Source organism: Lithobates pipiens, unplaced genomic scaffold (assembly GCF_037356315.1).
Source record: "Lithobates pipiens isolate NorthernLeopardFrog02 unplaced genomic scaffold, aLitPip1_a1.2 Scaffold_28, whole genome shotgun sequence".
NCBI lineage: Eukaryota > Metazoa > Chordata > Amphibia > Anura > Ranidae > Lithobates > Lithobates pipiens.
In genome coordinates, this window is record NW_027507789.1 from 208,398,613 (window position 1) to 208,424,595 (window position 25,983).

At 46.0% G+C, this 25,983-nt stretch overlaps 1 protein-coding gene across 2 annotated transcripts in view; it reads right to left on the reverse strand.

Annotated features, from left to right (window-relative positions):
• DNAJC5 (DnaJ heat shock protein family (Hsp40) member C5) overlaps positions 1-25,983 on the reverse strand; it is an 87,530-nt gene that overhangs the window by 14,991 nt on the left and 46,556 nt on the right. The window contains exons 1-4 of one of the 2 annotated variants that reach the window (XM_077460402.1): positions 22,671-22,812; positions 12,002-12,120; positions 9,673-9,886; positions 8,033-8,204 (exon numbers count right to left, since the gene is read on the reverse strand). In XM_077460402.1, the coding sequence (XP_077316528.1) occupies positions 8,033-8,204; positions 9,673-9,886; positions 12,002-12,111 (496 nt within the window). In that variant the 5' untranslated portion in view covers positions 12,112-12,120; positions 22,671-22,812. Of the gene's footprint in view, positions 1-8,032; positions 8,205-9,672; positions 9,887-12,001; positions 12,121-22,670; positions 22,813-25,983 lie in introns of those variants that run through there. The other variant, XM_077460400.1, reaches the window with a different exon arrangement.

Below are 25,983 nucleotides of genomic sequence, written 5' to 3' on the forward strand. Positions count from 1 at the left end.
TTAAAGAGATTATCTAAACCACAAAAAAAGAAAGAAAAGAAAAACAAAACAAACAAAAAAAAACACCACATTGCAGTTTACCAGCCCTTAGATATGATTGCTGCAATAGTTTCCATTTTTCAGACTTGTTATACTTTATTTTCACCTGCTGATCCTGCCAGGAACAAACTTCCTGTCCTAAGGTGACAACTCTCACTCTCTGTTCTGGGATTAGTGTTTTATAGATATACACTGCTCACAAAAATGTAAGGAACACTTTTTAATCAGAGTATAGCATCAAGTCAATTAAAGTCCTGGGATATTGATCTGGTCAGTTAAGAAGCAGAGGGGGTTGTTAATTTCATTAATACCAAAGCAGGTGAAACTGATTAACAACAGGTGCACTAGACGTCCAACAATGAGACGACCTCCAAAACAGGAATGGTTTAACAGGTGGAGGCCACTGACATTTTTGTCCCTACTTATCTTTTCTGACTGTTTTTCACTAGTTGTGCATTTGGCTAGGGTCAGTGTCACTACTGGTAGCATGAGGCGATGCCTGGACCCTATAGAGGTTGCACAGGCAGTCCAACTCCTCCAGGATGGCACATCAATACTTGCCATTGCCAGAAAGTTTGCTGCATCTCCCAGCAAGAGCATAGAGGAGATTCCAGGAGACAGGCAGTTACTCTAGGAGAGCTGGACAGGGCTGTAGAAGGTCCTAAACCCATCAGTAGGACCGGTATCTGCTCCTTTGTGTAACAGGAACAGGATGAGCCCTGCCAAAGCCCTACACAATGATCTCCAGCAGGTCACTGGTGTGAATGTCTCTGACTGAACAATCAGAAACAGACTTAATGAGGGTGTCCTGAGGGCCCGATATCCTCTAGTGGGTCCTGTACTCACTGCCTGGCACTGTGGAGCTCAATTGGCATTTGCCACTTTACACCAGAATTGGCAGGTCTGCCACAGGTGCCCTGTGCCTTTTACAGACGAGAGCAGATTCACCCTGAGCACATGACAGTCTGGAGAAGCAGTGGAGAACGTTATGCTGTCTGTATCATCGGTCAGCATGACTGGTTTGGTGGTGGGTCAGTGATGGTCTGGGGAGGCATATCCATGGAGGGATGCACAGACCTCTACAGGGTAGACAATAGCACCTTGACTACCATGAGGTATCAGGATGAAATCCTTGGACTGAATGTCAGACCCTATGCTGTTGCGGTGGGTCCTGGGTTCCTCCTGGTGCATGACAATGCCCGGCCTCTTGTGGCGAGAGTCTGCAGCCAGTTCCTGGAGGATGAAGGAAGTGATACCATTGAATTTCTCCCCACACTCGCCTAACTTAAATCCAATGGAACACCTCTGGGACATTCTATTTCAGTCCATCCAACGCCGCCAGGTTGCATCTCAGGCTGTTCAGGAGCTCAGTGATGCCCTGGTCCAGATCTGGGAGGAAATATCTCAGGACACCATCCGCCGTCTCATTAGGAAGATGCCCCGACATTGTCAGGCATGCATACAAGCACATGGGGGCCATACAAACTACTGAGTACCATTTTCAGTTGCTGCAATGAAATTTCAGCAAAATGTACTAGCCTGCTGCATCATTTTTTTCACTTTGATTTTCGGTGTGTCTTTGAACGATGTGGCATCCTTTCCTTCCATATCAGTATAGATATCCAGCATGATATTTTTCCCCATTGAGATCTCATGTGTTTTCAAAGCGTTCCTTTAATTTATTTGAGCAGTGTGTTTGAGTGTACACACACACACACACACACACACACACACACACACACACACACCAAAAGTATTGGGACACCTGCCTTTACACACAAATTAACTTTAATGTTGTCCCAGTCTTAAGCCCCATACACACCATCAGATTTTCTGCTGTTTTTTTTTCCTTCAGATTTACCAAAACCATAATATGAGGTCAAACCTCAGGAGTTTAAATATGTATGCAATCAGGCAGGTCCTTGTACTACATTAATTTGGTAAATCTGAATACAAAAATCAGCAGAAAATCTGATCATGTGTACGGGGCTTTAGTCCGTAGGGTTCAATATTGAGTTGGCCCACCCATTGCAGATATAACAGCTTCAACTCTTCTGGGAAGGCTGTCCACAAGGTTTAGGAGTGTTTATGAGAATGTTTGACCATTCTTCCAGAAGCACTTTTGTGAGGTCAGGCACTGATGTTGGACGAGAAGGAGGTCAGGACTCTGCGCAGGCCAGTGAAGTTCCTCCACCCCAAACTCTCTAATCCATGTCTTTATGAACCTTGCTTTGTGCACTGGTGCGCAGTCATGTTGGAACAGGGAGGGGCCATCCCCAAACTGTTCCCACAAAGTTGGGAGCATGAAATTGTCCAGAATGCCTTGGTATGCTGACGCCTTAGGAGTTCCCTTCACTGGAACCAAGGCCAACCCCTGAAAAACAACCGCACACCATAATCGCCACTCCATCAAATGATTTGGACCAGTGCACAAAGCAAGGTCCATAAAGACATGGATGAGCGAGTTTGGGGTGGAGGAACTTGACTGGCCTGTACTGGATAGAACACCTTTGGGATGAATTAGAGTGGAGACTGTGAGCCAGGCCTTCTCATCCAACATCAGCGCCTGACCTCACAAATGTGCTACTGGAAGAATGGTCAAACATTCCCATAGACACACTCCTAAACCTTGTGGACATCGTTCCCAGAAGAGTTGAAGCTGTTATAGCTGCAAAGGGTGGGCCAACTCAATATTGAACCCTACGGACTAAGACTGGGATGCCATTAAAGTTCGTGCGTGCGTGTAAAGGCAGGTGTCCCAATACACGTGCGTGCGTGCGTGCGTGCGTGCGTGCGTGCGTGCGTGTGTGTGTGTGTGTGTTTGTTTGTTTGTTTTTCTTGGAATAATTGAAAACCTCTAGGTGCGAAATTGAACTCTTTGTATAGGGTTATACACAATCTGTCTGCAATGTATAACATTTATCTGCAATGCTTGAATTTGTTTTTGTGAGATATTAATCAGTTGTATTTGGAACATTGTGCATGTTTGTGCCGGATGCTTCCAGACTGGGAATCCTTGTGTATTTGGAAGTTGTGATGTGACCCTTCAGCCTGGTTTCATACTAGGGCGATTTCTGACATTACAAGTGATTCGCACCTGCACTGCAGGTGCGGATCACATGCGATGTCTGAGCAATGCGAGTTCAGCCATACAGTTGTATAGCTGAACCCACATTGGACTCGCACAGAAAAAGGTGCAGGGACTTGTTTTTCCCACGCACTAGAATCGGATCGCATGGGTGTTCTCACCCATGTGATCCGATTCCTGTGCGATCTGTTAATCGATCTGGGGGTGTCATTAACAATGTATTAACACCCGCAGCGGTTTGCAGAAGGCAGTGTGAACTGCCTGTGGGAGAAGTGCGATGCGGGAACCAGCACTGGAATTGCACTGGTTCCCGAATCGCACATATGTGAACCTAGGCTCAAAAATAAAGACCGTTTAGAAAAACAAATGCAGCTACCATATCTAATAACTGCTACACTGAAATATATCACATTTCTGTTCTAGAGTCTAGATACTCAAATTCTTTTCTTTACAGCGTGGCTTTATTTATTTTTATTGTAGTGACAGTCACTTCAATAAAAAGGAATTTAGGGCTGGTTGAGCAACTGTATACATTTACGAGCAAGATGTTTTGCATTCTTGGCCAGACTGGAAGGAAATACATGTTATCTAATGTTAAGGCATGTAAACACAGGTAATGTTAAAAGTGTTAATGGGGGAAAAAAAAAAAACACACACACACCCTAAAACAGCTTTTTTGGTTGGTGGATATTAATGTGACCCGTCCATGTGGCAGTGCTTATAGATCTATCTGTCCTTCATAGATTTACATTTTTTTTGTTCCCTGCCATATCCTTTGGCACTGAGAGTCTAAAAGAAACAGTCATTACTTCTGGGTATGGAGGAGCATGTGACTCACTCCCTGTGACAGCACTGGGCCAATCAGAGCTGTCACAAGGGAAGTCCATAGCCCTGTACAAGCTGTCTCTGGTGACTTCACACTGGGCTGACCTCCGTTCCTAGTGACAGATCCGAGTGGCCGGCTTGGGAAAAGAAAATGCAAAAATGAAACCTACTGCTTTGCCCTGTGTAGGCAAAACAAAGATTTAGTACAAGTCTCGGTTCACACTGATGCGATGCGGGAAGCCGCATGTGATTCAGACTTGAACCGTATCGCATTCCTGTTCAAGTCACAAGATTTTTTGCAGTGCTATTAGAGCCCATTCATTCTGTATGGCTCAAATCGCACTGCACAGAAATGCTGCATGCACTGGAATCAGATTGCATGGGTGTTCACAGCCATGCCATCTGATTCAGCCAATTGCACAGTGTTTTGTGACCTATGTTTTTAGGGTGTCGTTAACATACACACTCGCAGTAGTCCGCATGAACTGAGGGCGATTGTGATGCAGTGTGGGAAACGCACAGTAATCACTGAGAAACCCACGCCGCATCAATGTGAACCGAAGCTAAAGCTGAAATCCAGGCAACCAAAAAAATACACAAATTATGCACCTTTTGTTTAATACAAGCAGCATACGTACCTAATCCCTCCCGCAGAGCCATTGTGTTCTCTCAGTGGGGGAAGCTGCCCCCCACTGAGAGAACAGTGATTACTGTTAGTGGCTATAACCACTAGCAATAGGTAAAATCTGACAGGCTGGTTGTACCCAAGTTAATCGACCAATCAACTTTGGTACTTTCAGCCTGCTCATACATGGTCCCTGCTGAACTGGCTGCGGTTCCAACCATCTATGGCCAGCTTACCTGAATTCCTACCTGCATCCACAATACACAACTTACAATCAGTGCTCCAGCACATCAGGCAGTTGATGTAATTTTCGAAGCCTGCGTTCTCAGTTAACAACCAATTTAATCCGACTTGCCATGAGAAAAAGATCCTTCCACCAGCAACACCAACAACATACCCTTTGCTTCTCAAAATCGTCCTCTGGTGGGCAACAGGCAGCAGGTACCGGGTGAATCTCTTCGCTCCCAGCGGCCAAATGAGGAGTATGAGCAGCTGGCTGGGACGTCACTAAAGTTTAGGGGTTAGACTACGGTAAGGTTAAGGGTCAGAGACTACTAGTGCTACTACTAGTGCGTGAATTATTAGTTGTGACACATTTAAAAAAATAAAAACACATGGTAGTAAAATCTTTGGCCCTTTTATCACCCCTAGAAAACACCTAAACCTTTGGGGCTTAGGCCGGCCATAGAAGGATCGAATCTTGGCTGGTTCAGCAGGGACTGGCTGAGATTCAGTTCATCTGTGGGCAGGTTGATTGTACAAAAGTCAATCCATCAATCGACTTGGGTACAACCAGCCTGATGAATTTTTTTTTTACATGAGATTACTGCTGGTGGCTATAGCCACTAGCAGTGATCATTGTGTCCTGCCGGACAGGAAGGCTCCTCACCAACAGAATACAATAGCGCTGCAGGAGGGATTCCCCCCATCAACGCTGACTGTGTTGATGGGGGAATCTAGCGATTTCTTTTTCCTTCCACCCATAGCGGAAGAAAAGAAAATCAAAATCTATGGCTTTCCTAACCCAGGACACAACTATTGACTTTCAACATTCTAGAATATAATGTGGGTGCCTTTTAATAGGCCACTATTAAGAATCGGCTCAGGCATGTTCGGGGTCCCACCTGCCTGATCCCGCCAGGAAGCTGGCCCTTCACACCACCAATCCTAGGCAGAAAGGCGATTCAGTTCGCATTGTGCGCTATACAAGTATTTCATTCATTCAAAGACATTTCCAGGTCCGCAGCTGCACAGATCAGAAAATGTCTTGCTGCCTGTGATTAGCCACGTGCAGTGTTGGCTTCCTGGCAGGATCGGGCAGGTAGGATCCTGAACATGCCTGAGCCCATCTCTAGTCCCCATATTGCAATGCCTGATGGGAAGGCGAGGGGCTGATTTGGAGCCTAAAGTCAGAAGCAGCTACTGGACACTGCAGGACAATTTTATTAATAGGAGAGTTTGCCAATACTTCTCATTTCTGTAGCTTTTAAGCCAGCCATACATGGATTTAAATTTAGATGGTTTAGCAGGGACTGGCTGCATTTCGATCCATGAAAGGACAGGCCGATTGTACCCAATTTTATCAACTTGGATACAACCGGCTTGTCTGATTTTTTTTTTTTACAAGCGATTACTGCTGGTGGTTATAGTCCCTAGCAGTAATCATGTTCTGCCAGCCAGGAAGGCTCCCTCACCAGCAGAACACAATAGACTGCAGGAGGGATTCCCAGATCAACACTGACTGTATTGAGGGGGAATTCAAGCAATTTTCTTTCCTTCCACCCATGGTGCAAGGAAAGAAAAATGAATCTATGGCTTACCTAACCCAATACACAAATATTGACCTTTAGCATTCTAGAATACAATGTGGGTGCTTTTTAACAGGTCACCGCACTACAAAGCCTGATTAGTCATGATCAGCTGCTCCTGGTCCACTAATCATGATGACTTAAAGAGGAGGGCCGTTTAAAAAAAAAAAAATAATTAAGTCAGCAGCTGCAAACACTGCAGCTGCTGACTTAATAAGCCGACTTACCTGTCCAGGGCGCCCGCGATGTCGGCCGCCCGAGGCCGACCCATCCCTCGGCTCCCGGCGCCGCCATTCTTTCTAAGGGAAACAGGCCATGGAGCCTTGAGGCTTCACTGCCCGTTTCCTACTGCGCATGCGCGAGTCGCGCTGCGCTTTGTGAATGGGACGCGCTGTGTTCTGGGACACACAGTTCCCAGAACACAGCGCGACCCATTACCCAGAAGACAACGCGACGAGGAGAGAAGAGAGAAGATCTCCGCTGAGGAGGAAGAGGCATATTTGGATTATGTGCCTAGCAACAGGCATTTCTGGTAAGTAAAAAAATAAAAAATAAATTCATTTTTTTTCTTTTAGATTTTTTTCTAATTTTTAATGAATTTTTTTTTTCAGGGTGGCCCTCCACTTTAATTGACACCCACTGCAAAATGGATTTCATTCACACCATACACCTCTTTATGGTACGTTTTCCCTTTAATCCCCCTTTTCCAGCAACATATACTTACCTTTCCATTGTTCCCCTGCTGTTCCATTCAGCATTGTGAAACGAAGGAATCACCCAGTACTCCTGAGTATGTGACTCATTCCGTGTGACAGTGCTGATTGGCCCAGCGCTCTCACAGGTAGGAAGATGAATGTGTTATCTGGATCCATTAGCCTGGTGTAAGCCACGACCCACGTAGTGTACACAAGGCTTTCTTTTCACTCCTGGCATGTGAACAGAGTGGCGGGTGTATGAAAGGAGGAAAGGTAATAAAGTGAACCTGTTGCTTTGTCCTGCTGGAGCACAGCACTAGTTTATTTAGAAAAAAAAATCCAGTTTAAACTTTTTATTTTGTTTTTAGATACAAGGAGGGGTTAAAGTCCCTGTTTTTTAATGTCTGTGTCCCTATGGGAGAGAATTCCCCCTCACTTCCTGTCCAGGTATTAAGTGGTGGGCAATCTGTCCAAACAGGGAATTTAAAAACAAATTTTTTTAAAGGGTAATTTTATTGAACTTTTATTTTTCCTGTGTGAACTACAAATAAAAATAAAAATAAAATTTGCCAGCAAAGCACAACACCAAGACGCAGAGCGGAGTCAAACAAGGAGGGATTAAAACTTCTTGACTTAGTGTTCTAAGGACAACGGCACCCTCACAGGGAAAGACAGTAGGGGGAAATATCCCCAGCAAGGGCCACAGACAGAAATAAAAACCTGACATCAATTTTAACTCTTCCCAATTGTATCCAAAAATCGAAATAAAAAAAAGTGGAGTTAGGCTTTACTGTCCGATAAGGAACTTTGCAATACAGGAGTTGTGCTGTGATTGGATGAAACTGTGTTTCCAATAATGGATACAATAAAATCACAAGAAGAATAGACAGAGCTAATTTAATCGTAATGATAATTCTTCCACAGAGCTGACCGTTTTTATGAAGCAACTCACCCCGCTCGTCGTTTTGCACCTGTGCCTCCAGGTCTTCGGGCGACACATAGAAGTCTGGATCCTCCCCCTCCGGAGGCCGAGGTTTACACTTCCCGCAGCAGCAATTACAGCAACAGCAAAGACAGCAGCAGCAATAACAGCCTGTGACCAGGCCACAGAACATGAAGAGAGCCTGCGGAGAGAAGAACACACAAAGTACCATGTTAGACATCATTTATGAAAGAAACCAAAAAAGAAAATGGTTTTCAACTATAACAGCCCCGTCCTACCAGCAAAAACTATTTTTTAGGGTAAACGATTCTTGCTTCTGTCTGTGTCACAATATGGCTACTTTACCCTTGAAGAGATCCAGTCTACGGCTGCAACTAACGATTATTTCCATAATCGATTAGCTGGCAGATTGTTTTGATTAATCGGATAATAACCTTAAAAAAGTGTGGTGTATACGGTAATTTAGTGAATATGTAGAATTAAAAATAAAAGGCAATTTCTTCTTAAATATCTCTATGCGTTATTAAACAAATGACAGAAAAGATATACTGTATATACAATTAGAGGTTGAAACTGGTAAATATCATCAGGCCCAGAGAGAAAAAAATGTATTTAAAGAAAAAAAATAAAATTAAAAAGGCAGTGTAATTATATATCATGTATAACAGACTCCCTTGTCATACGCAGGTGGCTTGATAAAAGCTACCTGCGCCTGCTGTCACTTATGCTGCCCATACAAAAACAATGTCTTCCTTCAGAAAAACATTTATTTTAAGAATGTTTGCACAGAGCAGCCCTAATTCTCCTTTTCTGGGGTCCTCCTCCTGCCTTCCGAGTGCCCCAATAGCAAGCTGCAAACTGTGCGTGCAGGACCGACGCATGCATTTTACTTTGCACGGGTGCACTTTATTTTTATTACACTGTCGCCTTACAATTTTTATTGCTGTCACAAGGAATGTAAATATCCCTTATGACAGCAGTAGGCATGTAACAGGTGCTCTTTATGGAGAGATGTGGGGTCTATAGGACCCCCAAAATCCCTCCTCTGCCCTTAAAAGCATCTGATCATACCAAGACTGGTTTGAATAAATCTATTTCGTTTTTAAAAATGGTGTTGTATACTAACTAGAAGTGATATAAACTCATCACCTCTGGGTTCCTATATCATAGAAGCAATCAAAGCTGTTCCGGTCTTTGTTCACCTCTATGATCAGCCAGGAGAAGCCCGACTGGTCGATTGGGTATCCCAGTGAAACGGGAGATCCTGGTAAAGCCGTGGGGGAGTGGTATGTGGGGTGGGTGCCCGCTACTGCTGCTTGTAAAAGCAATCCAGCAGCTAGTTAGCTGCTAGGATTGCTTTTACAAGCGAGTTGATCATCGGTTCTAAAAAAAAAATGGTACCGGGATGATGCCTGCATCCTGCTATAACCACATGAAGTTTAGCAACGTGCAGGTACCTTGCTGGGTGGCAAGTGGTTAAATCAGAAAAGACAAAGAAAAAAATTATTTTTCAAAAACATCTTTGCAGGCCCCTAAGGAACTGAATCTTGACAACATCGATATGGCACATTGCGGGACTGCAGACCTATATATCCTACCCAATGATCCTTCAAATACTAATCACCTGCCTTTCTACCCCTGCCACTCACCTTCGCCCACCAGCTGGACAGCACAAAGTAAGTGTTGACATTCTCCTCCCCGAATTGCTCGGCCACGTAGAGGCCGAGGGACCCATACTTGTCATAGATGTTGCGCTTTGTGCAGTCTGTTAGGATACCGTGTGCATTGTTGATCTCCTTGAACTTCTCCGACGCCTCTGGGTTATCTGGGTTCTTGTCCGGGTGATATTTCAGCGCTAGCTTCCTGCAATGTGAACAGGAAAAATAAATATGAACAAGGGACTTCCAAGGGATGCAGAATTTAGGAACAGAAGCTCTCACATTTTTCATGATGGCTTTACTTTAAGCTAATCACTTTAATGCCTATATTAAAACACTTGCTTACTGGGCACAAACCCCCATCCTGTCCAGACCAACTTTCATTGCTGTCGCACTTTGAATGACAATTGCGCAGTCATACAACACTGTACTCAAATGAAATTTTTATAATTTTTTCCCACAAATAAAGCTTTCTTTTGGTGGTATTTGATCACTTTTACGGTTTTTATTTTCTGTTAAAAACATTTAAAAAGACAGAATAAAACAACAAAAAAAACACTTTTTTTATATTATATTTTTTTATATTTTGTTATAAAATTTTGCGAACAGGTAATTTTTCTCCTTCATTGATGTACGCTGAACTGATGGAAACCGACAGGGCGGCACTGGTGGGCACCGACAGGGCGGCACTGGTGGGCACCGACAGGGCGGCACTGGTGGGCACCGACAGGGCGGCACTGGTGGGCACAGAGGAGGCAGATGTGCCTCCTTCCTCTTTAGCACCGATGTCCCTTAAACATAAGCCGGTGATCGGCTTTTTTTTCTCATAATGTCAGCGTGAGGAGAAAAAAAAAAAACGATTACCGAGCTTTTGTTTACACACATGATCAGCTGTCATTGGCTGACAGCTGATCATGTGATAAGGGGCCGGGATCGGTGACTCGGTGATCACCGGGGGGAGCGCAAAGGGGACGACGTCCTATGACAGCCTTCCGGAAATTCAGGTCTGCGCTGTAGCCGTCATTCGGCTATAGTGTGGACATCAAGTGGTTAAACACTTAAAGACCTGGCATTTTCTAGCACTTTTTGTTTACATGTCAAAATATATTTTGTTTTGTTTTTTGCTAGAAAATTAGGACACCCAAACATATACATATATATATTGCCTGCAGTACATAAATACCTGGAATAAATAAAAATAAATGGCTGATTAGCTTCTTCTACATATAATGGTCATCTGAGACAGGGGCCTCTCACAGATCTGACTCATGGTTGCTGTCATCTCATGTCTAAAGCCTGACACACAGGCTACAATCTGAATAAGCAATCTCCTTTAAATCTACCAATAACTAAGGCTGGCCATAAACAGAGCGAATTTCTTTCCTAAAACCACAGACAAACCGTTGACAGGGGAATCTCTCCTGCCGCTTGCAATAATCGCATGTAAAATCCGCCAGGCTGGTCGTACCCAAGTTGATCGATCGACTTGAGTACATTCAGCCTGCCCATACATGATTTGAATCTCAGTTGTTCCCCGTTGAACCGGCAGAGATTCAAACAGCCTATGGCCGACTTAAGTAGAGCAGTGGCCTGTCTGAATGGATAAAAATGGAAATGTTTTAGCCAAGTCCTCATGTTTCTTAGTTTTAAAAATCAAAGAGCCTGCGTCGACACTAAGAGCATTTAGAATTCATTGACATGTGCATTTAAACTGCAGCTGGCCTCCTCCTGATCTGCAATTGCCACTTCAAGCTGGTTTTTGCGTTCTCATAGTGTGTGTCATGTGAACAAAAGCCTGGTGACAACAACCCTAAAGAAGATAGTAAACAGATCGTAAAGTCATACTGTAACATGCATAGTAAGCTTTAGGCCGCGTTCACCCTATCACACTGAGGGAGATTACGCATTTTCACATTGGCCAGCACCACATGCTACTTGCCATGAGAGGCTGCAGTGCCATTCATTCTGAAAGGACCCCCAATGTACCTTGCCGACAGCGATGTGCTGAATGCACTGTGTGTTGAAGTATGGTGTAGGTCCAATTTTTGGACCACCGAGCTGCTTGACAGCCCATTCATTTTGATTGGCCTGCCTAGAGCAATGCATGTCAATGCGCAAAGTCATAGAGCCATGGACTGTGGCACGGGCTCTGAAGGGAGGGCGCAGGTATGCTGTGACATCACCGGCTGCATGCAGTATGAATACCTCCTAAACAGTGCAGGTTTAGGAGATATTCATGGCAAAATATTTTCAAGTGCATGCAAAAAAAAAGAGTTTACTTCCACTTTAAGATGTAAGAGTACATTTTGCACCAACTCACCTGTAACATCTTTTTATGTCATCGGATGTGCAATTTTTGTCCAGTCCTAGAACGCGATACAGCGATTCCCCGGAGGTGGAGAGGGAGCGTTGCCTCTGGTCCGCCGCCATCCTTGCTCACTACAATAAAAAAAAGACAGATTCATTAGTAACATTCAGCAAACCTTGGAATAGAAAAAAAAAAAAAAAAAAGATGAAACCTAAACACATCATACACACAGAGGTGGCTCGGGAGAGAACCTGCATGAGGAAGCCGATTGCTATGGGGGCACTTGGCAGAGAGGAGGAGCCAGGTGTGCCTGCAGGGAAACTGAGAAGAGGAGGATTGGGGCTGCTCTGTGAAAAAACATTACACAGAGCAGGCAAGTAGAACATGTTTGTTATTTGCAAAAAAAAATAAAAAAATTTGCAATTACAACCACTATGGGACCAATAATAATCTGTATGCAATTTTCAAATTGACCACAAGAAAAACTCCTTCCCACCCTATAATTGTTATTACAATACTCCTCCACAAGTCTTCCTGGATAACACCTCATGCCGTTAGAATGTTAATTCCTGTAGAGAACTAGGAATGTGCAACTGTGCGTGTTCCATGTTCTTAGACCCTACAATCAAACTGACCAAATAATCAGTGTTATAGTCAAGTTAAAGTGTTACTAAACCCAGGACCCTGCATTTACTATATCTGGTCTCCCACAGTACACAGAAAATGGAAAACGCAATTATTTCAGTAAATATAAAGGGAGGAGGTGGAATCCTTATGGGTAGAGCTCTAAAGGGATAAACTAAGGGAAAAATAACACTTAGAGTATGCTATAGGCCCCTAACCTGAGTGAGGAAGGGGAGACGGACCTCCGGGGGACGGACCCCCTATCACAATTTGGATTAGCAGCAAGGATGGGAAGTGTTATAATGGGGGATTATTAATTATCCAGACATAGATTGGGCGGAAGAAACCGTGCATTCATCTAAGGCTCGCCATTTCCCAAATGTCTTGCAGGACAAATTTTATGGGTCAGATGGTAGACGCACCAACTAGAAACAAAGTGCTACTAGACCTACTGATTACCAAAAATACCGACCTGATCACGGATGTGGAAATAAGGGGCACTTTAGGTAACAGCGATTAACTGTTACCTCAATTAGCTTCAGTATAAAATCACACAAATAGGAAACACAAGGGGAATACAAAGACACTGAAATTCAAGAGAGTCAATTTTCCTAAACTACGAACCTTGCTAGAAGATATAAATTGGGATAGAATCTTAGGAACAAAGAACATGGAGAAGATATGGGTTTTCTTTAACCACTTGGGATCCGCGCTATTGCAAAATGACGGCAATAGCGCGGACCCACATTTTCGGGACTACGTCTATTGACGTAGTCCCGGTTACGAGCGGCCTGCGCGCCCCCTGAGGGGCGCGCGCGGCGCGCTCTGTGATCGGCGAGTCCGTGAGACTCGCCTGATCACCGATCCGTGTAAGGGGTCGATCCCGACCCCTTATCACGTGATCAGCTGTCAGCCAATGACAGCTGATCATGTGATAAAACGGAGCCGGTAATCGGCTAGTATTCCTCCTCGCGCTGACAGCGCGAGGAGAAAAAAAAAAAGCCGATCGCCGGCGGCCGTGTTCGGGACATCAGTCCCGATCACGGCCAGCAATTTAAACGGACACCTGCCCCCTGCCAGTGCCCACCTGCCACCCGCAGTGCCATCCTGAAATAAAGTAAGTGCCCCCCTGTCAGTGCCACCCAGCAGTGCCCATAGTGCCCACAGTGCCACCCAGCAGTGCCCACAGTGCCACCCAGCAGTGCCCACAGTGCCACCCACAGTGCCACCCAGCAGTGCCACCCACAGTGCCACCCAAAATCTGCCTCAAAGGTGCTGCACCCCAGTGCCGCCCATCAGTGCCCAGCAGTGCCGCCCATCAGTGCCCAGCAGTGCCGCCCATCAGTGCCCAGCAGTGCCACCTATCAGAGCCACCTATCAGTGCCACCTATCAGTGCCCATCAGTCCCATCTATCTGTGGTACCTATCAGTGCCCATCCGTGCCACCCATCCGTGCCACTTATCCGTGCCACCCATCCGTGCCATCTTATCTGTGCCCATCTTATCTGTGCCCATCGGTGCCGCCTTATCTGTGCCTATTAGTGCCGCCTTAACTATGCCTATCAGTGCCCACCAGTGCAGCCTATCAGTGCCCACCAATGCAGCCCATCAGTGCCCACCAATGCAGCCCATCAGTGCCCACCAATGCAGCCTATCAGTGCCGCCTAATCAGCGCACTTCAATGAAGGAGAAAAATGACCCGTTTGCAAAATTTTATAACAAACTATTAAAACATGATTTTTTTTTTTTTTTTTTTTGCATCTTTTTTTGTTTGTTTAGCAAAAAATAAAACTCCGAGCTGTAACTAAATACCACCAAAAGAAAGCTCTATTTGTGGGAAAAAAATGATAAAAAATTCATTTGGGTACAGTGTTGTATGACCGCGTAATTGTCACTCAAAGTGCATCAGCGCTGAAAGCTGAAAATTGGTCTGGGACTGAGGGGGGTTTAAGTGCCCAGTAAGCAAGTGGTTAATAGCATATTAAATAAGGGCATAAGCCTGTGCATCCCATAGGGAAATAAATTTAATCTAGGATGGAAAAGGACCTGGGGGTCCTAGTAGATGATAGACTCAGCAATGGCATGCAATGCCAAGCTGCTGCTAACAAAGCAAACAGAATATTGGCATCAAAAAGGGGATTAACTCCAGAGATAAAAACGATACAAGACTCTGGTCCGGCCGCACCTGGAGTATAATGTCCAGTTCTGGGCACCAGTCCTCAGGAAGGATGTACTGGAAATGGAGCGAGTACAAAGAAGGGCAACAAAACTAATAAAGGGTCTGGAGGATATTAGTTATAAGGAAAGGTTGGGAGCACTGAACTTATTCTCTCTGGTGAAGAGACGCTTGAGAGGGGATCTGATTTCAATTTACAAATACCGTACTGGTGACCCCACAATAGGGATAAAACTTAAAACACTAAAATTAGAAGAAAAGAGGTTTAACCCTAAACTACGTAGAGGGTTCTTTAATGTAAGAGCGGCAAGGATGTGGAATTCCCTTCCACAGGCGGTGGTCTCAGCGGGGAGCATTGATAGTTTAAAAAAAAAAAAAAAAAAAAGCCCCATACACACCATCAGATTTTCTGCAGATTTTTTCCTTCAGATTTACCAAAACTATATAATATGAGGTCAAACCTTAGGAGTTTCAATTTGTATGCAATCAGGCAGGGCCTGGCACTACATGGTTTTGCTAAATCTGAAGACAAAAATCAGCAGAAAATCTGATAGTGTGTATGGGGCTTTAGTCTTTTTTCAACCTCACCTACTATGTTAACTATATAAACGGCTAAATATCTTCTCTCATCAGCAATATATAGAAGTCTTGTGACTTCTATCAGTGTCTGCTTAACGCCTGTAGGAGGAGATTCCATTCTCCTCTGACTGTCCTATGAGGCTGCAGGATCTCTGACCCTCTGTCTGGACAGTGCTGATTGGCCCTGTGCTGATCACATGCACCCAAGAAAAAGGAAAAAACTCTCTAGCAATACATATACCAAATACGAAACCAATACCAAACTGAGCATGCGCAGAGTGCCCCCAAATTCTGTTCTATCAGATGAATTGGGGACAGCGGAAGTAGGGGAGGATCAGAGAAGACAGGACCAAACAGCCTTTTACACAATGCAAAGGATTAACCCTTAGGTTCCACAGGGAGTATATAACAAGCATGCTTTACTGCATATACACACTGATTTTACAGTTAAGGGTTTAGTAACATATTAAAGAGGAGATCCACCGAAAAGGGGAAGTTCCGCTTTAAGCACTCCTCTCCCCCTCATATGCCACAGGGGATAGGGTGGAAATGGTACCTAGTTTTGACAGGCACCTGCTCCCACTTCCGTTAGGACCACCTTGGTCAGTGGTCCTTAACTCTGTCCTCAAGTACCCCCAACAGGCCATGTTTTGGGAATTTCTCTTAGATAAAATAGCTGTCCAAAATGCAAAGCCATTGACTCCAATTTAGAGCACCTGTGCAAGATAAAGGAAAACCTGCAAACATGGCCTGTTGGGGGTACTTAAGAACAGGGTTGAGAACCACTGGCCTAGGTGATCCTAGTGGACGTTCTCCTCTTAACCTCCCTCTCTGCAATCTTCAGGGACACGTCACAGGTGCCAGAAGATTGCTCGACAATCTAGAAAGCACAGCACGACTCGTGCATGCGCACCGTTGTAATGTTGGCGCAAGCAGAGGTCGAGAACCGAGGGTTCGGCCGGCTACAACGCTGGATTCTGGGACAGGTCAGTGCGTGTTTATTAAAAGTCAGCAGCTCCACAAAAAAAATAATAATCGTTTAATAAAAACACAAAATTGACTGGAGCTTCACTTTGACTGAAGACCACCACTAAATTTGGTCTGGGCATCTAAGCATTGACGGCCTCTGGGTTAGGTGTCATTTAAAGATCAACTGCATCCAATCTGATGATATCACAGCTTTGCAATAAGGATGAGCTCAGTCGTGTTCGCATGGAACACGTGCAGAGCCCGCCAGGAAGTCGGCGCTGCGCTAATCACAGGCAGTGAGACATTGTGCCAATGCGCGGCTGCAGAGATCGGACAACGTCTCACTGCCTGTGATTAGCGCAGCACCAACTTCCTAGCGGGCTCTGCACGTGGTCCATGCGAACACGCCTGAGCTCATCCTTACTTTGCAAGGTTGTTGAAAAATTGAATCACATGCGGCTATCTTCTGTACGGTTGGGGACTTCAGTAACCAGATACATTTTGGATTCTTCAAACCGTCAAGACTATTACAGAGCCAAATGGTGGTGTCATGTCCGCCCGCCCCCCCCCCCTTCCCTGAGGATTCCCTGTCATGCAAAATAAACAAGTCAAAGTCATCAGAGAGTACAGATAGATACAAGAAGCAATACTTTTGTGATGTTTGTGGGAAGAGGGTTGGTGACAAAAAAATGGAAAATCTCTCTAAGGGGATTCCAAGAAATATAAAGAGGAAATGATTTGGGGGGGGGGGGGGGGGGGGGGCAGGCGTACATTTCTACATATTGGTGAAGAGATAAGAAATTGAGGAAAGCAGCAAACGCTCACCCATAATGTCCTCAGTGAGGGTTGTAAATCCCCTCAGGCCTAGTCTTCTAGTCTTCCTAATGACTCGCCCCTCCTCCCAGCCATCTGCTGCTCAGTGTAGTACAACTGATGGTCTGCTGCAAATACATGAGGCCTCCAGGTCACCAAGTGAACGGAGATGTCAAAGGACCAGAGGAGGTGGTGGAGGGAACGTGTTGTAATGTGCTAGTCATAGATCGTAATAGAAAAGTAAAATTGGAGAACATACTTTTCATTGGCTGAATATATTATGGGGTGTAAAGTAGGGTTGAAACAACTAATCGATTAATCGACAACTAATCGATTATGAAATGAATCGATTACCATTTTCATAATCGATTAATCGGCCAGTAACATAATGGGGTTAAAAAAATAAAAAATGAGCTCTTTATAGTACAAAAAGAGCAAATAATGGCTACTGTAAATATTACTATAAGGGGCCCATTTTAGTCTTTTTAACCCCATTATGTTACTAAATGTCTTAGGGTCCTTTCACACGGGGCGGATCAGTTCTGATCCGCCCCGTGGATGTCCGTTTGCTCAGCGGGGATCACTCCGCCGATCCCCGCTGAGCAGGGAGATGACAGGTCTGTCTCCGCACACTGTGCAGGGACGGACCTGTCACAGCGTCGCTCTCCCCTATGGGAGATCGGATGACGACGGACCGCAGTGCCCGTCGTCATCCGATCCGATCCGCAGACGGATGGAAAAATAGCTTTTTCCTCCGTCACACTTTTTCGGATCGGAGCGGGTCGGATGTCAGCGGACATGTCACCGCTGACATCCGACGCTCCATAGAGCTCTATGGAGCATCCGTTCAGGTCCGCCTGAAAAACTGACAGGCGGGCCTGAACGGCACGTTGGTGTGAAAGAGGCCTTAGACCTGGTTCACATCTATATGTTTTTTGGTGCTTTTTGCAGAAATACTCTACAGTTCATTTACATGGTTTCCTATTGGACACGTTCATATCTGTGCCTTTTTTTTTTCAGCCGATGCGTATTTGGAAAGGGTCAGGGACTTTTAAAAACGCAAAACGGTGCTTCTTTGGTTCAATATACTTCAACGGAGAAGCTGCAGAAAAGCATGTAATGCGTTTTTGAAGCAATTTGTGTTTTTTTAATCTGCCCCAAAAAAAAAATGCAAAAAACGCAAATTGCAGTAAAATCACGTGCGCAGAAATCCAAAACGCACAGCAAAAAGCACTGCAGAAACAGATCAAAAGCAAACTGCATAGGTGTGTACCGAGCCTTATGCTGGCCACACCGATCAATTTTCAGATGAGAATAGAAAGACAAAAAAATCTTTGTACATTCGGCTGAATGAAAGAATTTTGTTTGAAATTTTCAGTTGTTTTTAAAATTAAATAATTTCTGAATGAAAATCACATACATTTGTCTGAAAATTCCTTTGACCCAGTTTTTTTTTTAATGGTTATTAACCGATTAATCGAAACAATAATCGGCCAACTAATCGATTATGAAAATAATCGTTAGTTGCAGCCCTAGTGTAAAGCTTTGCTTACTGGGCACTTAACCCCCCCCCCCCCCTCCTATCCAGATCAATTTCAGCTTTCTTCGCTGTTGCATTTTGAATGACAATTGCGCGGGCATACAACACTGTACCCAAAAGAAATTGTTATTTTTTTTCCCCACAAATGGAGCTTTCTTTTGGTGGTATTTGATCACCTCTGCGGTTTATATTTTTTGTTATATAAAAAAAAAAAAAAAGTAAAAATACCAATTTTTTTTTTTTTTTGTTATAAAATTTTAAAACGGCGAATTTTTGTCCGTCATTGATCTACGCTGATGAGGCGGCACTGATAGGCACCGATAGGTGGCAGTGATGGGCACTGATCGGTTACACTGATAGGCAGCACTGCTAGGTGGCACTGATTGGCACCACTGGTGGGCATTGATAGGTGGCATAGTGGGCACTGTCAGGTGGCATAGATGAAGCATAATTGCCTGTTCCTCTTCGGGACCGATGTCCCTTTCAGATGAGCCGGTGATTGGCTTTTTTTTTTCTCCTCCCACGGACAGCGCGAGGAGAAAAAAAAATAAAACAACCACTGAGCTTTTGTTTTGATCATGTGATCAGCTGTCATTGGCTGACAGCTGATCACACGGTATGTGGCCAGGACCGGCCTCTTACTCAGATCGAGTCTGTGACTAGGTGATCACAGGGAACGCTGCACAGGGGAGGCCGTCGTATGACGGCCTCCCAGAAATTCAGGTCCGCGCTGTGGACGTCATTCGGCTATAGCGGACGTCAAGAAGTTAAAACACTCAAGCTTCCGTCAGGGTTCAGGGAAACTCCGCGAGCAAAATATACTCAATTAAGTTCTCGGGCTCCATGAACTGCTAAGACTATTGGGTCTCATTTAAGCCTGGTACACACTACTTTTTTTTTCCCCATGCAACCAAATGCAGCTTCCCACGACCACGTTTCAAAAACTTACCACGCTACTCCTCTAGCCCCTCACCGGCGTCTCTTTAAAAAGTTCTTAACACCAAGGAGTGGGAAAGATCGGGTCATCGCATGACTAGTGATTGGCAGTCACAGGATCAAGAGCTGGTCCCGCCAGCTACCGATCATTAGTATGGACCAAGATATGTCTTCCACACCTCGGTCTGTGTGTTAAAAGTGCACACTGAGCGCGCTCACAGCACAAACATCGACCACTCATCGACGCATACATGCAGTGTGTGGGTGTTAAAGCACACCCTAACTTTAACCCCTTTACAAGGTAACAAAGGGGGCATAACCACTGAACTCCACCATGATTCCACGGTCACATTGCCAGATCACATCCTTTCTGCTATAGGACAGAATTAGACAGTCGCGTGGCCAACTGCCTAGGCAATTCGGTCGCGTGGCCAACTGCCTAGGCAATACGGTCGCGTGGCCAACTGCCTAGGCAATACGGTCGCGTGGCCAACTGCCTAGGCAATACGGTCGCGTGGCCAACTGCCTAGGCAATACGGTCGCGTGGCCAACTGCCTAGGCAATACGGTCGCGTGGCCAACTGCCTAGGCAATACGGTCGCGTGGCCAACTGCCTAGGCAATACGGTCGCGTGGCCAACTGCCTAGGCATACGGTCGCGTGGCCAACTGCCTAGGCAATACGGTCGCGTGGCCAACTGCCTAGGCAATACGGTCGCGTGGCCAACTGCCTAGGCAATACGGTCGCGTGGCCAACTGCCTAGGCAATACGGTCGCGTGGCCAACTGCCTAGGCAATACGGTCGCGTGGCCAACTGCCTAGGCAATACGGTCGCGTGGCCAACTGCCTAGGCAATACGGTCGCGTGGCCAACTGCCTAGGCAATACGGTCGCGTGGCCAACTGCCTAGGCAATACGGTCGCGTGGCCAGCTGGCACAGGATTCCTGAAAAGTAGTTTCTGCAGCAAAGTAATTAAAACTTTGTTACCTTTTCAGGATTTTAAGGCCCCATTCACACCTAAGTGTTTTGTAGGTTGAAGCTTGAAGATTTAAAACGCTGGAGGAGGAAAAAAAATCAATTATTCTCTATGAAGATGGTTGACATCTCTACTACACTCTAGTCACCTAAAACTCAAGAGAATTCTGGAGCTTTCTTTGCAGCTCGAATCGTGCATACTGGTGCATTTTTGAAGCGTTTATCTATTCCATTAGAAATGCATGGAAACACTTGGTATTTTTGAGTATTTTTCTGCTCAAACGCAATAATTAAATAAAAATAAATCATCATAATATTAAATAATAATCATCATACCTTAAAAATAAAAAAATAACAAAAATAAGTAAAATAACTCTAAGCTCAATCCCGAATCCTAATACTAACCCCTAACTAATGATGGGCTCAGGTATGTTTGGATCCTACCCGCCAGGAAGCCGTCACTGCAAACCGCCAATCATAGGCAGTGTGAGCATGTGCAGCTGTTGGGGCCAGGAAATGCCTCACTGTTTATGATTGGCGGTGTGCAGTGACTGCTTCCTGGAGGGTACGGTCTGAACACACCCGAGCCCATCCCTACCCCTAACCAAAAAAAAATAAATAAAAAATGAATAAATGCATGGAAATAGAAAATTAATAGAAATGCATTGAAAGGCTTGATTTGGTTTTGGAGAGTTTTTTCTGCTCAAATGCAATAGTTAAATACAAATAAATAAATCATAATAATAACCCTAACCTCAACCCCTTACAAAAAAGTATAATATATATATATATATATATATATATATATATATATATATATATATATATATAACAATTAATAAATAAGAGCAAATGAAAAAGCTGAAAAACAGCAACAAAAAGATGAAACATATTATATTATATCTTCCCCTAATGGCTAAAAAAAATAAAAAAATAAAAAAAAAAAAAAGCTAAAAGGTCAAAAAAGTTTTTAAAAACGCACACACACACCCCCAAAAACAACACTCAAAAACGTGACGCTGGGGTTTACAGGCAGCCTTAGGCCAGCCATACACGATTCAAAACTTGGCATGGTACAGCAGGAATGTAAAGGCTCACTGTACCACAATGATCCATCGACTTGGGTACAACCAACCTGCTAAATTCGCTTGTGATTATCGCAGGTGGCTGCTATAGCTGCTAGCGATAATCACGGAAGGGTGGGTGACAATGTGGGATGGTACAGCAGGAATGCAAAGGCTCACTGTACCACAATGATCGATCAACTTGGGTACAACCAACCTGCTAAATTCGCTTGTGATTATCGCAGGTGGCTGCTATAGCTGCTAGCGATAATCACGGAAGGGTTGGTGGCTTCTCCCACCGGGAGAAGACAATGGCCTGGCAGGAGGGATTGCCCTGTCAGCACTGTGTGTGTTGATTGGAAAATTGTGAAAAATGTCTTTCTTGCAACCCGTGGTTGCAGGAATGAAATTTGCACCATGTATGTTGTGCCTTAGAGAGACGTCCTGCCTTAGTATGTCCTGTCCTGAGTATGTCATGCATAAGGCTCTTGTCTAATGTTAAACTTCAAGGCTTTCATCTTCTAGGGGCTCCTGTGTTGAGGAGATCTGCTGCGTTCCCAGTCCTATACATGAAATGCATCCATTCGGAGGAAGTCTCACTCTTGCTGCTGAAGGATATTACATCAAGAATGCAAAATGGCATGAGTGAGACTCTAATGGAAAGATCTCACCACTAGAAGGCCCGAAGACATAACAGAAGCAATAAAAATACACTCGTATAGAAAGATAGCAGCTTTGCGTGGACGGGTATGTAAATCTCAGTCTACCGCTACATTGGCTGCAGCGATATGATTCCACATGCATTATTCTGAATACTGACAAATATACAGTGCTAAAAACCCAAACAGCAATTTAAAGGGCATCATATAGTACATATACAGAGGTAAGCACATTAGGCCTGCAGACAAGAGGATAACACTGCGATGATCTTGGCCTTATGGTAGTGACGGAGTTATAGGAGAGAGAGAGAGAGAGAGAGAGAGAGAGAGAGAGAGAGAGAGAGAGAACCTTTCGGAGATGATCCATTTTCTCTGTGATTGTTCCTTGCAGACTAAAGCAGCCGATCACCGGTCTCCTGCTGCTACAGACAGCAGCAAACACCGTCTGCAGTGCAGCATGTACAGCCTGTTCAATGGAGCATGTTCACTAAGGATGCTGACCAGCCAATGGGATCTATTCAATGACGTACTGCATGCAGCAACCAGGGGGGGGGGGGGGGGGGGTGACCAATCACAGGGCAGCTTTTAGGAGCTAATCTGTGGTTTACAGCACAGCCTCTACTGCTTTGCACTGCATTATTAAACAGACCAATAATGTATAGTAGACTTTGATTTCCTGCAGAGGGGACAGCCAGGCTTTATTACTGGGACTATGGGCATTACATTTTTTTTTTTTTTTTTTAATCAAATGCTTATTGGAGGAAGGCACATAAATCTCAGAGCTTCACACTCTTTGGAGGTGGTTAGTTCTTAAATAAATACAAAAACTTAAAATATTTAAAAAAGGACAGCACCATGCAAAACTGATTCCCAGTTCTGGGTGTACACTGACAGACTGAATCTCTGCCCCCCCCTCCCCCCTCCCCCCCAGTGTAAAGTGACCCTGTTGCTACAAAAAAAAAAAAAAAGAGAAAGAAAAGAAAAACTAAAAAAAAAACAAAGTAACACAAATGAGGAGACTCAGCTTTACAGTGGGCGGAGACTACAATGTTTGAAAAGCTACACTAACAAGAAACAGAGGTGACGTGGCAGCTGGTGGGAGGAGCCACGGTGCTCAGCGGGGGGATACGCTATGTGCAATACCCAGATGTATGGCATACTCAGTGCCACTTGTAGCTCTTTAAGGGCTCGTTCACACTTGCTGTGACTTTAACACACATTAAAGCGCCTAATGTGTCTGATGATTTGTTGAAGCTTGGCCTGTGTGTGTTAATTCTCTATTTGTTTTAAAGGGCCTCAGTAGAACACTGGCTCAGTGGTGCCCCCACTCAGCAGATCCCCGGATCATTAGTACCCCTGTTCAACAGATCCCCCAGCTTATTGGAATTTTCTTTCTGCCGATCCCCCCGCTCAGTAGTAACGCCCAGCTCTGCCGATCCCCCCGCTCAGTAGTAACGCCCAGCTCTGCCGATCCCCCCCGCTCAGTAGTAACGTCCAGCTCTGCCGATCCCCCCCGCTCAGTAGTAACGCCCAGCTCTGCCGATCCCCCCCGCTCAGTAGTAACGCCCAGCTCTGCCGATCCCCCCCGCTCAGTAGTAACGCCCAGCTCTGCCGATCCCCCCCGCTCAGTAGTAACGTCCAGCTCTGCCGATCCCCCCCGCTCAGTAGTAACGCCCAGCTCTGCCGATCCCCCGCTCAGTAGTAACGCCCAGCTCTGCCGATCCCCCCCGCTCAGTAGTAACGTCCAGCTCTGCCGATCCCCCCGCTCAGTAGTAACGCCCAGCTCTGCCGATCCCCCGCTCAGTAGTAACGCCCAGCTCTGCCGATCCCCCCGCTCAGTAGTAACGCCCAGCTCTGCCGATCCCCCCGCTCAGTAGTAACGCCCAGCTCTGCCGATCCCCCCGCTCAGTAGTAACGCCCAGCTCTGCCGATCCCCCCCGCTCAGTAGTAACGTCCAGCTCTGCCGATCCCCCCCGCTCAGTAGTAACGTCCAGCTCTGCCGATCCCCCCCGCTCAGTAGTAACTCCCCAGCTCTGCCGATCCCCTGACCAGTAGTAAACCCCAGCTCTGCCGATCCCCCCCGCTCAGTAGTAACTCCCCCAGCTCTGCCGATCCCCTGCCCAGTAGTAAACCCCAGCTCTGCCGATCCCCCCCGCTCAGTAGTAACTCCCCCAGCTCTGCCGATCCCCTGCCCAGTAGTAAACCCCAGCTCTGCCGATCCCCCCCGCTCAGTAGTAACTCCCAGCTCTGCCGATCCCCCCGCTCAGTAGTAACTCCCCCAGCTCTGCCGATCCCCTGCCCAGTAGTAAACCCCAGCTCTGCCGATCCCCCCGCTCAGTAGTAACTCCCCAGCTCTGCCGATCCCCCCCGCTCAGTAGTAACTCCCCAGCTCTGCCAATCCCCTGCCCAGTAGTAACCCCCAGCTCTGCCGATCCCCCCGCTCAGTAGTAACCCCCAGCTCTGCCGATCCCCCCCGCTCAGTAGTAACCCCCAGCTCTGCCGATCCCCCCCGCTCAGTAGTAACCCCCAGCTCTGCCGATCCCCCCCGCTCAGTAGTAACCCCCAGCTCTGCCGATCCCCCCCGCTCAGTAGTAACCCCCAGCTCTGTCGAACCCCCCGCTCAAGAGTAACCCCCAGCTCTGCCGATCCCCCCGCTCAAGAGTAAACCCCAGCTCTGCCGATCCCCCCCGCTCAAGAGTAACCCCCAGCTCTGCCGATCCCCCCGCTCAAGAGTAAACCCCCAGCTCTGCCGATCCCCCAGCTCTGCCGATCCCCCCGCTCAGTGGTAACCCCTAGCTCTACCAATCCCCCACTTAGAAGTGACCACCAGCTCTGCAGATCCCTCGCTCAGTAGTGACCCTCAGCTCTGCCGATCCCCTGCTCAGTAGTAACCCCAAGCTCTGCCGATTCCCCACTCAGTAGTAACCTCCAGCTCTACTGATTCCCCACTCAGTAGTAACCCCCACCAGCTCTGCCGATCCCCGCTCAGTAGTAACCCCCAGCTCTACCAATCCCCCACTTAGTAGTAACCCCCAACCCCAGTGATCCTCTGGCTTGCAGGTCCTCCTCTTTCTGGCTCCTGCTCATCGCCCGCTATATTGCTCCAACACTGCTCACCATGTGTGAGAACTGCTAGATTCTCCTGCTCTGGTCCCCCAGCTCTGCTGATCCTCCGCCAATCAGTCTCTTTTCTGCATTTCCCTCCCGCTATAGTGTTCCAATGTTAAACGCCATGTGTGCCGTCTGCTAGTTGCTCCTCTTCAGATCCCACTCACCTTCCTGCTGCTGCACACCAGATATGGACGTCTGCACCAGGCGCTTCCAGAACATATACACATGAACTGTAAGTGACTGCTGATGAGGTCCTTCCTGGTTCGCTTGCTTTCCCAGTGCATCCTGGGATATCTCATACCTGCAATATTTCTAAAACGAAGCAACGCCAACACCCCAAAAAAAAACCCTTGAAAGCTCCAGGTGCTGTTAGCGAGCGTTGTCATAGACTTCTATGGAGGCCTTAGAGATGCTTTGAAGCACAAAACAAGCGACATGGGGGTATCATTTTTGAAGCAAAGCAAACACGTGTGAACAGGACTGTAAGCTTACCATTTTATTTAGTGACAGGAGCTTTAATTGGCATTCAGAGAGCTTTAAAAAAAGCCTGT